A 15,030-nucleotide genomic window follows, 5' to 3' on the forward strand; every position below is an offset into this window, starting at 1 on the left:
CATCTTGTACCTCGACAGAACCAATACCATCTTCCAGCGTGATTTGAACTTCATACTTTGTTAAACTTTTTTGATTTTGTTGGGCAACCTTCACCCACGAACGATTTAACGGACCTGACCTTTGCGAATCCTGTGACAAACCTTCTTGCCGTGAACCTGTGACAGCCACAACCTCCGGCGGAGGCATTATGGCGGCGCCGGAACGATGACTTGGCGAAGTTTAGAACCAAAACCCTAATCTCCACAAAATCACCTTCAGAGCTAAACGCAGCGTTTTACCAAATTGTTATTTAAGCGAAGGGCCTCTCAATTCTGGTGCTCTCATCGTGAGAGCCTCACAAGTCACATGTCTTCCTCGAAGAGAAGCTTTGTTACTTAACACCTCCAAGGCTCCAACCACCCAACTCTAAGAATCTACAATGCATTTCTACTTTACTTGTCTATTTCTATATAAATAAATATGTTCAGGAAACATTTTCAATGTTCTCTCCTCTCTTTCTTGTTATATATCACCAACACAGTTCAATAGATGAAATAACAGCCAAAACATAGTCTGTTTTCTCTCACCTAATGTTTGCAGGAATATGACGCGCTCTTCTAGTGATTTATGAATTCACTGATTTTTTTTTAATGTTTAATAGATGAAAAAAAACATGCAATCATTTACAATAAAAAAAAAAAACGAAAAACAATGGTTCACGGCTATATGTGCACGAGTTTACATAGACAGTAAGCTGATACAACTTATAAGTGTAAATGTAGCGTAAATGTCAACAAAATTTAAATGATAATATTTCTAAATGATACAAACACACTATTTTTGGCCTTGTTTCGCTCCTTCAGGCAATACAAGCACACAATGCTAGCTCATTTAATGTGTAGTCAAAGTAATCCCAGTGCGTTCTTGATCAAAAACTTATCATTACTAGTTCGTCTTCCGCGTTACGCGCGGATAATGTCTTTAAATTTTACAACTAATTTTGTTGGACCAAATATTGTAGAATCATTCCAAACTTATAATTCTAGCGTCCAAAATATAATATAAAAGAGGTGACATGCATATAAATGTTGCATATAGCTTTACTTATCCCATTTCTGGAGTGTAATAAAAATGTTTTTATTAGTTTGCCAAAACGCTAAGATTGAGCACATAAACAGTTACAAATTAGTTTATATAATAAAATTACCAGTTATTCTATTTAAAATTTGGTATTATATATTATGTAAATCTATAACATTGTTGTATCAACCTTGTTCTTAAAGAATTATTTTGTAAGCTTTAGCTACAACTATATAAAAAATATTATTGTAAGAATATCTTTCTACTTTTTATTATTTTTCTTATTTAATTTTTACAGCTACATTAGCTACAGCTATATAAAACATCATACACACGAAATTGTACCGTAACCAATCAGCCGCAATGCACTTTGTCAAATGATCAATTGTTGATGAATATCACAACCTATTTTTGTAAAATTTTGAAAAACTTATTAATTTGACGTAATAAAATAGATGAACAGCCTCAAAACTTAAATTTTGTAGTTTGCATACAGAAGTTTTAATTTATTTCAGCCAACCATATATTGGGTTACTCACTGTCTTTTATAGATTAGATTTTGGATTTTCGTTGTGTTAATTAGATGAAATAATATATGCAAAATATAATATATTTACAGATTTTGAAGACTTTAATTTACATATTATCGATAAAATTAGAATATATATTTGATAAAGAGTTAACTTTTCATTTTTAAATGTAACCAAAATTTTACTTTTTTTTATAAACACATAGATTTTTTTATCATTTTCTCAATACTTTTGTACACAATTTCGTTTCAAATTTTATAAATAATGAAAATGAATTAGTTAATGATATTTCATATATAAGTTTTTATTTACGTTATTAAAACATAAATTAGAGGGCTATTTTATAGAATATTACATAGTTTCCATTTGTACTTTAGTTTGGTGAGTTTTATTAATAACCCATACATTTAAGCTAAACATATTTGGGTCAACAAAATAATAATTCGACAGGGTTTTGCAAAAAAAATCGTCTAAGTCCGCTAAAGATCTGACTGGTTAAAATGGTGCGGTTACGGGAGTTTGCAGTTGTGGTTGGCTGCTGTTTTAAACATTATTAAGCGATTTGTATGATTGATATAATTAAAGTTGGTGCGTTTGTGGAATATTTATGAGTAATTAATTATTAGATGCAATAGTAGTTTGATAATAAATTATCAATACTAACACATTATAACATTATAAAAATATCAAAACACACTATTATGATAAAATATAATGATTCTTAATATAATATAGATAAAAAAATTTTATTTATTTATTTGTTCTAATTAGATGAAATTATAGTTACAATTTAAAACTGAAAATTTATATTAGAACTTTAAAAAAAAATATTTTGATTGGTTTATATGTATATAAGTTTATAAACGTATATAATATATTAATGTTTAAAAATTATAGTGAATATTCTTGGTTTAAATTTTTATAATATAATTACGATATTGTTAGCGAATATAAATTAAAATATTATATGTATTTTTTTTTTATTTATAATGCATACTGTGAGTTCTAATATTAAATTTAAAAAAATTATATTTATTTATCTATTTGCTACCGTTCGCAACCGTAAATACTGGTGGAAACTAACTTTTAGTTTTAAAAGATTTGAAACAGTTTGAAACGATTTATAATGTTTTTTTTTGTGATTGTTGTGAAACGCCAATAACTGATACCACTCCCAAAAGTTGTGTTGGGGATGGTAACAAGTAAAATATTCAGATCCTATGTCATACGTGAAAAGTCATTCACGTGTTATTTTAAAAGGTTCAAAAATCCCTAGCTGTACTGTTTAATAATGTGAAAAAATTAGTGTTATGATTTTGCATCTGGCATTTTTTGTCAACCGATCTAAGCCAGTTTAAAGAATTTGTTTCAATCATATGAAATTTGTAGTGATTGAAGGGCATAATATGTTAGTGGAAACTATTAATTAATCACAATGACTTCACCACATATAAGTTTTGTGATATAAATGTTTCTTCAGACGTAAGACACATGTCCATCGAAGCTCATCAGAGAGCTAAAACATGCGATCTATGGTGAAGTCTTCCCCCAAGCAGAGTTTAGGCTCCCTACGATAAAGATCCTTGAAGTCCACAAATATAATCCATATGTTATACCCTCCAGATATCTCATATAAATCCATCACCGACCACTGAAAATACCCTTTTACAGTTGATCCTTTCTTTCTTTGGGATATTGAATCTTAGTGTCTCACACTTTCATAGAACTTGCGCTACGCTCTACTGTAGAAGTTACCTGAGTGATTGAAGCAATGCTTCAATGTGTGAGCTCAGATACTTAGTTCTAGTCGTGTCCTCAGATACTTAATATGCCGTAGTGTTCTTTGGTATACAACAGTACTGACTCCATTGTGTATTTGCATACTGAAATAAGAAAAATCACCAAACATTATTCTCTCTATCTCTTTTAATTGATCATGTATATAATATATTACGAACCTCATTCTTGAAGATGTGTTTCCAAACGCTGCAAGGCAAATTGAAGCAATCAATGAGCCACATCTTTAGCTTTAATCTTCCACAGTATCATATAACTTACGGGTCAGTTCCACAGCCATGTCTATGTTGAAATCATGGAGATTTTGTTTCAGAGAGAAGACTTATCCTAGACGTAAAGTGTCATGTAATTTATCTTGATCCGACTCATCCTCTGTAAAAGCGAGTAATCTTAGACCCAACTATGGTCTTCATCGTTTCAGGATTCTCGCCAAACCTGTAAGTCCCTTACAAAAAGACCCAAACTAATAAAATATAGTAGATTCTTCAACATTTGATTCATTAGGCTTACCATCCAATAAAGAAGTCATTGAATCTGGCTGTTGCCTGCTTAACTTCTGGAGTTAGTTAGGGGGACATCAGTCAAAGCATCGTATATGTATATGCTAATGCCTACCAATCCCTGTTGCTTGTGCTGTGTAATTAAATGGAGTTACTGTCTTAACTAAAGACAGTAGTGCATATGGAAGACGGAATGAGAAGAAGAACCTGGGATTTCTTGCATAAGTTTGTCGCAGAAGCGTGTGCAAGCAAAATTTTGTGTAGGGAAATGTACAGCTCTGTGGAAGAATTCCTTTGAAACAATTAAGTTCAAATGTAAGAGAGCATCGACCAGACAGTGGTAATCGGTCGTCATAAACTCCAAGTGAAAAAAAGTTGACCTTGTGTATTGTAGTGCAATGCGATAGAGATAGAGATAAAGGAATATATAAACGTACCCTGAAGTTTTGTCAAATACATAATCAGATTGCAAGGCTTCAGCTCCAGTAGTATTTTCTTCATCGCTGTCTCTGCATATTCATCTATCAAGACCACAGTAGAGAAAAAAAAAAGTGAAGCAAAATCCATTGTTCCCTAGATTTGTGAGTAAAGAAATATCATGAGATTTAGAAAGCATTAATAGCTCTAACCAGCTTCGCGCTGGAAAAAATTCTTGCTCTTCGTGATAAATATCTTGAATACATGGAAAGTAAAACTAATGATAACAGGGCACCATTTTCATTTTAGCAAAGCTTTTGATATAGCAAAATCAATATGAAACTTTAACTGAAGTCACCATTCTGGATTTAGCAAAGCTAATGATAAGCTTTGTCTCAAATGTCATCTTATCCTATTCCAGCTCCCTTTCAATCTCCTTAAAGCTAGAAGGACCTGTAATAATGACCCGAGTTAGCTTAAGTGTGTGATGTATGCATAATCATCAATGCTAATCTGTAACTAATATTTTCATCTAATCCAATAAATGTTTCATGTTGTAGAACAATTACCTGTTACGACCCTAAATGACTCGCCTTTTCTACAGGTTCAAAGAGTTTAGAAATACGCATATTTATGACTCCAATATCTTCTTGAGAAAGTTCATCTGATGGCTTTACGGTCCCACTATCTTCATGCTTCTCAGCACAACATCCTAAAAACAAAACAAAACAAACAATGTAAGACAACCCAGAAAAGCACATCGGATATAAGTTGTATAATGAGAGATGCGTGCTTCGAAACCTTGACTTCCTTGTCTCTAACAAATTCTGCAGAGAGAGATTCGTCGTGGTGATGAAGCGAAGTGTGAGCAGAGGAAGAAAAGAGGACGTAATTGTTTGTGTATAGATTGATTACACGGTGATCAACGGCGGCGGTGAAGTAACATGAGGAAGAAGCTGAGTTTTCTTTAGCTTTTGCTTGGCCTGTGATGTTAAATCTTTGAATTTGTAGTTTTTTTGTTTCAATAAATAGATTTAATTTTAAATCAACTGAATCAAAAAGCAAAGCGAAAGGGCAAGTGAAAATGCAAGAATTTTGAATAATTCCTTTATGTAATTTATTTATCAAAAACGAATTTGCAGGGAGAAGAAGAAATCAATGGTAAAGAGAATATTGATGGTAGAGAAAGAGACCAAGAGATTCACGGAAGTAGAAATCAATGGCTGAATTTCAGTCGACAGAAGCCAATAGTGACGTGGAAGTGACATGGAGAACTGAAACTCTATGATTTGTGGATTTTTTAAACCAACGTGGACATTCTCTATGCGCACCTTATTTTCCTTTTTTGCAGGGAGAGGAAGAGATCAATGATAAAGAGAATATTGATGGTAGAGAAATAGACCAAGAGATTCACGGAAGTAGAAATCAATGGCTGGATTTCAGTCGACAGAAGCCAATAGTGACGTGGAAGTGACATGGAGAACTGAAACTCTATGATTGGTGGATTTTTTAAACCAACGTGGACATTCTCTATGCGCAGCTTATTTTCCTTTTAGTATAGTATTTACAGGGAGATAAAAAAATCAATGGTAAAGAGAATATTGATGGTAGAGAAAGAGACCAAGAGATTCACGGAAGTAGAAATCAATGGCTGGATTTCAGTCGACAGAAGCCAATAGTGACGTGGAAGTGACATGGAGAACTGAAACTCTATGATTGGTGGATTTTTTAAACCAACGTGGACATTCTCTATGCGCACCTTATTTTCTTTTTTTGCAGGGAGAGGAAGAGATCAATGGTAAAGAGAATATTGATGGTAGAGCAATAGACCAAGAGATTCACGGAAGTAGAAATCAATGGCTGGATTTCAGTCGACAGAAGCCAATAGTGACGTGGAAGTGACATGGAGAACTGAAACTCTATGATTGGTGGATTTTTTAAACCAAAGTGGACATTCTCTATGCGCAGCTTATTTTCCTTTTTTGCAGGGAGAGGAAGAGATCAATGGTAAAGAGAATATTGATGGTAGAGAAAGAGACCAAGAGATTCACGGAAGTAGAAATCAATGGCTGGATTTCAATCGACAGAAGCCAATAGTGACGTGGAAGTGACATGGAGAACTGAAACTCTATGATTGGTGGATTTTTTAAACCAATGTGGACATTCTATATGCGCAGCTTATTTTCCTTTTTTGCAGGGAGAGGAAGAGATCAATGGTAAAGAGAATATTGATGGTAGAGAAAGAGACCAAGAGATTCACGGAAGTAGAAATCAATGGCTGGATTTCAGTCGACAGAAGCCAATAGTGACGTGGAAGTGACATGGAGAACTGAAATTCTATGATTGGTGGATTTTTTAAACCAACGTGGACATTCTCTATGCGCAGCTTATTTTCCTTTTAGTATAGTATTTACAGGAAGAGAAAGAAATCAATGGTAAAGAGAATATTGATGGTAGAGAAAGAGACCAAGAGATTCACGGAAGTAGAAATCAATGGCTGGATTTCAGTCGACAGAAGCCAATAGTGACGTGGAAGTGACATGGAGAACTGAAACTCTATGATTGGTGGATTTTTTAAACCAACGTGGACATTCTTTATGCGCAGCTTATTTTCCTTTTTTGCAGGGAGAGGAAGAGATCAATGGTAAAGAGAATATTGATGGTAGAGAAATAGACCAAGAGATTCACGGAAGTAGAAATCAATTGCTGGATTTCAGTCGACAGAAGCCAATAGTGACGTGGAAGTGACATGGAGAACTGAAACTTTATGATTGGTGGATTTTTTAAACCAATGTGGACATTTTCTATGCAGCTTATTTTCCTTTTTTGCAGGGAGAAGAAGAGATCAATGGTAAAGAGAATATTGATGGTAGAGAAAGAGACCAAGAGATTCACGGAAGTAGAAATCAATGGTTGGATTTCAGTCGACAGAAGCCAATAGTGACGTGGAAGTGACATGGAGAATTGAAACTCTATGATTGGTGGATTTTTTAAACCAACGTGGACATTATCTATGCGCAGCTTATTTTCCTTTTATTATAGTATATTCTCTTTTTTTTCTGAGAAGGTAAAAAGGATACATGACTCCTTATTGTTACTAGATTTTTTAGCCGCGCTACGCGCGGATAAGATATTATATGTATTTCTCAATTCTAAAAAATAATGTATAATATTATATTATATTATTTAAAGAATATAAAATAATACTACGTAACATAAATATATTTTTAAAATTTTCTTTATGAAAATCATTATGTGAACATGAGTTATTGGTTGGGTTTTATCTCCCTACTTTAACTTTATTTATTTTTAAATCACTAAATTTTAACAATCATGTTGTAGCTTTACTTTTAAAAATTAAAGTCTACATCAAGTTTTTATTTAGTTTTACCAATCATGCTTTACCTTTATTTTTAAAGCTGCATCAAAAAAAAATAAAGCAAAACTTTTTCTTATGTATTTTAGACAAAAACCCTACATCTTCTTTTTATAAGCTGTAGAATCTGTAAATAAAAAAAAAATCTATAATATCAAATAAATTATATAATCATAATAAAAACTTTTATAAATATGTTAATTTTGAATTTGAGTGTTTTTAAATTATTAAGATATTTAAATAATATAAATATTATTTACATATCACATTTTAAATTACAATAAATTCTGATAATTTATTAAAAAAATATTAATATAAATTATTTTAATTGATATATAAAATAATAATTTTATATATACAACGCATATTTCATATATTTTATTTTAAAATATCTACAACCTACAGCTTACAGCTACAACAAATTTAACTACATCAAAAGTCTCTGCAGAAAAAGTCTACAGTAATAACTTTACAGCTACAACCGATTTATCTACAGTTAAACATCTACAACTAAAATTTTTAAAGCCACAGTCGAACCATTCATCACGATTCACATATTTGCATAGATATATGTGATAGATGAATAACTATATTTTTATTATCACTAAATAATATATATTTATTATATAATATAAAAATGAAATTATTTATTTTGACCAATTCGATTTTTTTTCTTTTGAATATTCCATTTAAGACATATCTCAGTTTCTGTCTCCCCTGTTTTTGTTTAAAGAAAATAAAATAAAAAGAAAGTCCTTTTCAAAGTCTATCTGTAAATGGCTATGCATTCGACTACAACTCTTTGAAAGCTTTTGTAGTGTTTTAATTCTTCTTCTTCTACTTCTTTATTCTCTCTCTCTCTCATTTCCTTCTCTCACTTTCAACTCCTCTCTCATTGATTGATACACTCTCTTAAAAGACTTCACACACATCGTTTTATTCGAGCTGGCTTCTTCTTCTTCTTCCTTCTTCAGGTGGACTCTCATTCAAACTCTAGTCATTCTGTTGGATTCATCATTCTTCTGAAGTACCTGAGCTTTGATCGATTCTTGAACACAAAGAGCTCAAATAATCTTCTTTGATGGTTTCTTATTCAAGACGCCTAGCTATGTAAGTTCTCAGATCTAAATCCATCTGTAAGAATAAGAAATAAGAAAACAAAACTTTCATTTTCATTAAAAATGATTATATTATTTCCCTTTCTGCTTAGATCTACGACGTCCTCAAAATCAATTATTTCCCTTAATAAAAAGAATCATCATTTCTTTTTCTTATTGCTTTTGAGAAAGTGTTGTATTTTCTGAAACTATTCACTCAAAAATAGAAAGTAGAGAGCTTTTATGGTATATACTGTGGAAGAAATCATCACCGTGTAATGTTCAGTTCTTACCAAACCTACGCACATAAGCTGTTAACTTTCCTTGTTCTGTCCAAATCTTGACTTTGTCCTTTTTTGTTTCCTTTTTAGATTAGATTAGCTTCGATGGATTGATAGGGCAGCAGCAGCATTTATGGGGAAAACATGTCTTCATCTTCCTCAGCAGCTTTCTTCTCAGCTAACCAATCTCCCTTTTTCTCCCCAAGATCTCTCAAACCCCAAGACCACTCCGAATCAACTCGCTCCGATCCACAATGCGACAGCTTCGATCCCCTCACCTCCAGCTCTGACCTCGTGTTTCAGAATCTCGAGCCTTCGAGTAGCGTGATCCCATGATTCCCAAGAGGAGGGCATGACTCGTCTTCCTACACTCAGACATCTTCAGTCTCGGTCTCTTACAACAGGGTGAGATGCTGCGACGTGTTCTTAGGCCTTCACGGTAACAAACCTTCCCTCCTTCGGTTCGCTGATTGGTTAAGATTTGGAGAAGACGAACAGGATGGGAGGCATTGTCTTGTGTCAACCTTACAAACCAATAAGGTTTAGAGAAGACGAAGTGGCAGAGGATTGAGCCTCGACATCTCACGTCATAGATTTAGGTTTGGGTCTTAGTTTTAGGTTTCTAAGTTAAGTGAAAACAAAGCCCAAATACAAACAAATAAAACCCAAAAAGAAAATGAAATGTTGTGATTGGTTGAATATAATTGCTGATGTGGATAGCCTAATTGCTCAGCATATTCCCCTTTTAGTATTGTGATACTCTTGATGATTATCATTCAAAGCTTCACTCTCTTCTATGAAAATAAATGGCCCTTAGAAGTTCCTCGACGTGACAGCACTTAAAGGACGATTGCTCTTATGTTTTACCTTTAAAGGGGGTCCCTTCTTATCTGTGATCGGATCTTTATTATCTCTATTCACATGACTTGTCGGATCATCTCATGTGTCCTGAATTTAAACACGAAGTCATTGTACCCTTTATAACTTAAAGGCCACAAGAAAAGTTCAAACCTTACTAGACAAGACCAAACATCTCACCCAAAGTAGAAACCAAAAGTTATGAAAATGAGATTGACAGATCATTCACACAAATCATAAACGCTTAACGTTATACATTCCAAATGCAAGATATACACATACATATCAAATGATCACACATACGTATACGTACCAAACGACTAAAATAACATTGAATAAAATCAAAACCCCCAAGAATCAAATCATATTTTTAACCACTAGAACCTTGTGTTTGATGGTCGGATATCGAGTTCTTGAGTCCAAGCTCTCTGGTCTTGTACATGAAGACTCCAATATATTTGAGCCAATACATCAGGATCCATTCCCATCACTCCCGAGCTTTCACCTTCTCCTTCTCCATCTTGACCTCCAGTATTGAATGATTGCTCTGCGACCGTTCCTCTCGGTGCGATGTTTCTTTCTCTGAAAGCAAATTTTGGAAAGATTTTATCGTATCCGGCGCTATTATTTTTTTTCCAAATGCTTAATGTGCCAAACTGTCAATAGTGTGGACCTTTGCAGTGTGGGGGACTAATAAAAGTTCTTCCCTTTTCCGTCGCTCACCATAAATTTCGAGATTCAAGAAATGTATGCTAAATGTTAAAAAAAATGGCTTCGAATTAAAAAATAAAATATTAGGGAAGAACAAATGGAACCACGCCATACATACACGGTAAATATGAATCTATTAAACAATTTTATTTTAAGGGCAAATCTCCAAACTAGCACCTTTCTAAGTTTATATCACAAAAATAGCATTCAAAAACTAAAATGACCAAAATAGCATTTTATCATTTGAAAATTTTAATTTTTTTATTTTTCAAAATTTGAAATCTTATCCCCAAAACAACATTTCTCAACTCTAAACCCTAAACTCTAAACCCTAAACTCTAAACTCTAAACCCTAAACCCTAAACCCTAAACCCTAAACTCTTAAACCCTAAACCCTAAACCCTAAACCCTAAACCCTAAACCCTAAACTCTAAACCCTAAACTCTAAACCCTAAACCCTAAACCCTAAACCCTAAATCCTAAACACCACCCTTTAACTCTAAACCCTAAGTTTGTGACTTTTGATAAAACATTAAGTGCTATTTTTGTGACTTTTGACCTTGAATGCTAGTTTGGGAACAAAAACTTGATTTAGTGATATCTTTGTCTTTTTCTGTTATTTTAATGATAAAGTTCGATAAGAAAACAGAGATCCTTGATAATTTTTTGAGGTAGAATCTTGTCGGTTTGGATCAGAATCATGCCGTTTGTGGAAGCTATATAAAGTTTTAAATCCCTTTTTACATTCTGGTTCTTATTTCATCTTCTATTATTTTCCTTATTTTTATAGAAATATATATATAATTGGAGGAAAACGATCATATAGTTACGTACCTTGGAGGTCCAACTACACCGTCGATGATAACATGAGCCACGTGTATTCCAAAAGCTTGATATTCTCTTGCCAAGCATTGAGAAAGAGCCCTCAACGCAAATTTTCCACAGCCTGTTCCAAATTCAAATATTTCTTTACTGGATAATCAGTTTCTATAAGAATATCTATTTTTACAAATAAAATAGTCTAGAGAGAATTACATAGCTCCGAGAAACCCGCAACGCCATTCAATGACGCCGAGCAACCGCTGAAGAGTATTGTTCCTTTCCCTTTATCCATCATCCCCGGAATAACCTTTTTGTACCATATCTAATCTATTAATTTAGAGTCATATTTTTTATCTACTAATAGAAGTTGTTTTGGACCCTTTCAAAATTGTTAGAATAATACTAGAGTTAATAATGCAGGCTACTTATAAATGCACCGAACTACTTAAATATAACCGAATTGTCACATAAAATTAAATGTCCCTTTGGTTATTGGTTTTAAAATATTGATTATCGTTTTTGAAAAATAAAATAAAAATAAAACATAAGCGCGTTTTAATGCGGGTCAGAATCTAGTCAATACTATTAAATTAGGAACATGCCCAATTGATAAAAGTATGGTCCAACTATTTTAATACAATTATTAAAATATTTTATTAATCTTTTAAAATAAATATTATACAAAGAAAAACATATGTATGACTAAAAAAACAAATATAAAAATTAAATTTCAACAAAAATATAAAACAAAAAATATACCCGTCTTTTTAAGGACGGGTCAAAATCTAGTTAAACAAATAAAGTTAAATAAAATAAATACCTTACAACGATGTAAAATATATAACAGTTTTTTTTGTCAACATATAACTGTTCAAAATTTATAAATCACTCAATATTATATATACCCTACAAACTAAAGCTAATCACACACACGAAAAAACAGTATTTTAAAATAAATTATACACAACTAGTACGTCAAACACTTGACAAAAAACAAGTGCATCAGCAAATGATTAGTTCTATCAAAATGTCCAAATCACTCACTCCAGGCTGCAGGTTACTCGCAGAAAATAAAATCAGTAGTTTATACACACAACTAGTATGCATCAACAATTTGAATAAATCTATATAAAAATATCATAGTTACGAGAGAAATGATCTTATTCATTTTCGCAAAAAATATTAAAGTCTGATAGACCTTGATCACTCCAGCAATATTAACAAGTACTCTTTTAACATAAGTGGATAAAGTATGGTTCGAAACACATGATCATGAAATGCTAACCTTGCTTGAAAAGATAGTTAAAAAAATCCCATAAAATTCATAAATAATGTAAAAGTCGTTTCAGTACTTTTATCAAGATTTGGACAAACGTATACCTGTTGGGCGCACAGAAATGCAGCGAAGACAGAAACGGAAATTGAGGTTTGGAAAGATTGGAACGGAATGTGGGTGAATGAAGTTGGATGGTGGCTTGGGTAAGAAGAAGAAGAATGATAAGCATTGTACACCAAAACCTCCACAAACCCTAAAGACAGCACACCTTCAAAGGCTTCTCTTACGCTTCTTGGATCCGCACAATCAATTCTTATAGCAAAAACTTGCGCTTTCTCTTCTCTCGCTATCTCTTCTGCCACTCTAGATAACCTACCTGCAAAATGTAACTGACCATATCAAGAAAGTGGTTGAAGTTTTATATTTCTATTTAGTATATAGTGACGATGAGTGCAACATTTTGTGATTTATAAGTTTATGGTTGTGACTAGTAAAAAAACTTGAGTAAGAAAGAAGAGAGAATGAATTAAGAAGAAAGAAGCTTTAAAGCGGACTAATACAAACTAAAATTGTTAATAAGATTAAGTGTAAACCAGTTACATACATTATTTTTTATCATCGAACATGTAGAGTAAAAGACTAAAAGTGTAACCGTTTCAACTATTTTTGTCGAATAGAAACTGAAATATGTTTTTATGTAAATAAATAAGTTTCCACTCATCATCTTGTTCTAAAAAGCTGCACCGCAACTAGTAAAGCTTCTTGGATGTTTTGATATTTTATTTCTTAAGAAGTTATAACTTAATAGATGGAGTTTGTGAAAAAAAAATAGTTATATGTCTTAAGGAATGAAAAAAGAGTAACTGAATTCAAACAAACTATTTACACATAAAATTTCTCTGTGATGTATTAGTTACAAACCACTGTAAGTCAAAGTCAAACTTACACTATAAACTCGAGAAACAAATATGAAATCTTTCTAACACAAAATTTACATTAAGAAAATTGTAAGAATGCACATTTTGACTATACGTGTGTGTGTGAAAACGTTAGCCGCCATATATTTTGTTAAAATCTAATAATAAAACCATTCAAAAATAACTCCTTTTAAAAAAGAAAAACTGCTACAATTTCTTTATCTTCTTTGGAATATAGATAGAGAAGGGAATTTCAGGGAAGTTCTGCTAGTTTATGAGGTTGTGGCATAAAAGGGTAAGTAGAGAGAAAGGACTCAAACCTAGATCGCGGGCGAGAATGGCGACGGTGTAGCCTTCGTGTGCGAACTTTCGAGCGACGGAACGGCCAAGCTGTGGACCGACGCCGACCACCGCCGCTATGCCTTTGCCGCTGGAGCTCGAACTCCCTACGTTTCTCATCATCGGTTCTTTATGATATGTTCACTTTCCTTTCCTCACCTTCTTTCTCTTTATAATCGATACTTCTCTCTAAATTGTGGATAAACGTATCAAAAAATAAATGATAATTTCTACAGTTGTTGTCGGCGTAAGCTGCCCCCTTAACCTAGGTCAATCTCTAAGCTCTCTTTTTTCTCTATTTAAGATTGTGTTGACTGTTGTGAGAAAAAAGATACATATTCTTGTGGACTAGATACATTTTCGTTGCTATATATAAACCTCATGTCATTTTTATCATAAAGTTTCCATATACTTTGATAAAATAATAGTAAATCCAACTTTGCCATAATGTAAAAGCATCAGTGGACTGTGGATACGTATATGTACCTTTATTGGTTTAATATTCGACATATAAAACTTTGCCATGGTGTAAAGTGTAAACTTATACGTAGATACGTATAATACCTTTACTAACTTACGTATATATACCTTTATTCATTTAATATCTTCCATAAATATGTGTTCTTGGTGAAAGAATGGCTTCCAGTGTATATTGTGGTTCTTAGACAAAGAGACATGTCATGTGGAAGCATTTGTGTCAATTGGTTCTTACTCGCTAGACTCAAAAGATGTGTTGAAAAGACTAAGGAGGTGGCCTTTTGTACATTAAGTGGTTGAGGACTCATCTATTGGTGAAGACAATGTATCAAGTTGTTCTTTATGCGAATATTTTATTTGCATTTTATTTATCTGATAGATGTAAACAGATCTTAATCTACTTTGGAATTCGTCGCATAGTTAACTCGATTTATAAGTTTGGAATAAATTAGAAACATCCTGAGAAATTGTTTTGTATATATTAATCAAGGTTAAAAACTGAGGCGGCATTTATCTGCGATTATCTTCATATAGCACTGTGATATATAAAAGTATAATAGTACTTATATATA

At 32.7% G+C, this 15,030-nt stretch overlaps 1 protein-coding gene and 1 long non-coding RNA gene across 15 annotated transcripts; both read right to left on the reverse strand.

Annotated features, from left to right (window-relative positions):
- Window positions 1-2,997: 2,997 nt before the first annotated feature.
- Window positions 2,998-7,212, reverse strand: LOC106382417. Of its 13 annotated transcripts, none has more exons than XR_007327062.1 (9): window positions 7,188-7,212; window positions 5,106-5,287; window positions 4,874-5,016; window positions 4,325-4,757; window positions 4,095-4,179; window positions 3,898-4,020; window positions 3,649-3,850; window positions 3,549-3,576; window positions 2,998-3,473 (listed from the first exon to the last, which is right to left on the reverse strand). It is a non-coding gene; the product is annotated as an uncharacterized LOC106382417 (long non-coding RNA). The 13 variants fall into 13 exon arrangements; XR_007327060.1 differs by lacking the exon at window positions 7,188-7,212 and adding an exon at window positions 5,498-5,708; XR_007327064.1 differs by lacking the exon at window positions 7,188-7,212 and having other exon boundaries at window positions 4,325-4,408; window positions 4,517-4,757; window positions 5,106-5,703.
- A 2,890-nt stretch (window positions 7,213-10,102) lies between these two features.
- Window positions 10,103-14,348, reverse strand: LOC106382416 (3-oxoacyl-[acyl-carrier-protein] reductase FabG-like). 2 transcript variants are annotated; one of them, XM_022708469.2, is made up of 6 exons: window positions 13,963-14,343; window positions 12,830-13,101; window positions 11,663-11,756; window positions 11,462-11,573; window positions 10,590-10,668; window positions 10,103-10,498 (listed from the first exon to the last, which is right to left on the reverse strand). In XM_022708469.2, the coding sequence occupies exons 1-6, from the start codon at window positions 14,102-14,104 to the stop codon at window positions 10,418-10,420; spliced, it is 780 nt and encodes a 259-aa protein (XP_022564190.1). In that variant the 5' UTR covers window positions 14,105-14,343; the 3' UTR covers window positions 10,103-10,417. The 2 variants fall into 2 exon arrangements, with proteins under 2 accessions (XP_022564190.1, XP_013677894.1); XM_013822440.3 differs by lacking the exon at window positions 10,590-10,668 and having other exon boundaries at window positions 13,963-14,348.
- Window positions 14,349-15,030: the final 682 nt, after the last annotated feature.

This window comes from Brassica napus, chromosome C8 (genome assembly GCF_020379485.1).
Source record: "Brassica napus cultivar Da-Ae chromosome C8, Da-Ae, whole genome shotgun sequence".
In the NCBI taxonomy this organism is placed as follows: Eukaryota; Viridiplantae; Streptophyta; class Magnoliopsida; order Brassicales; family Brassicaceae; genus Brassica; species Brassica napus.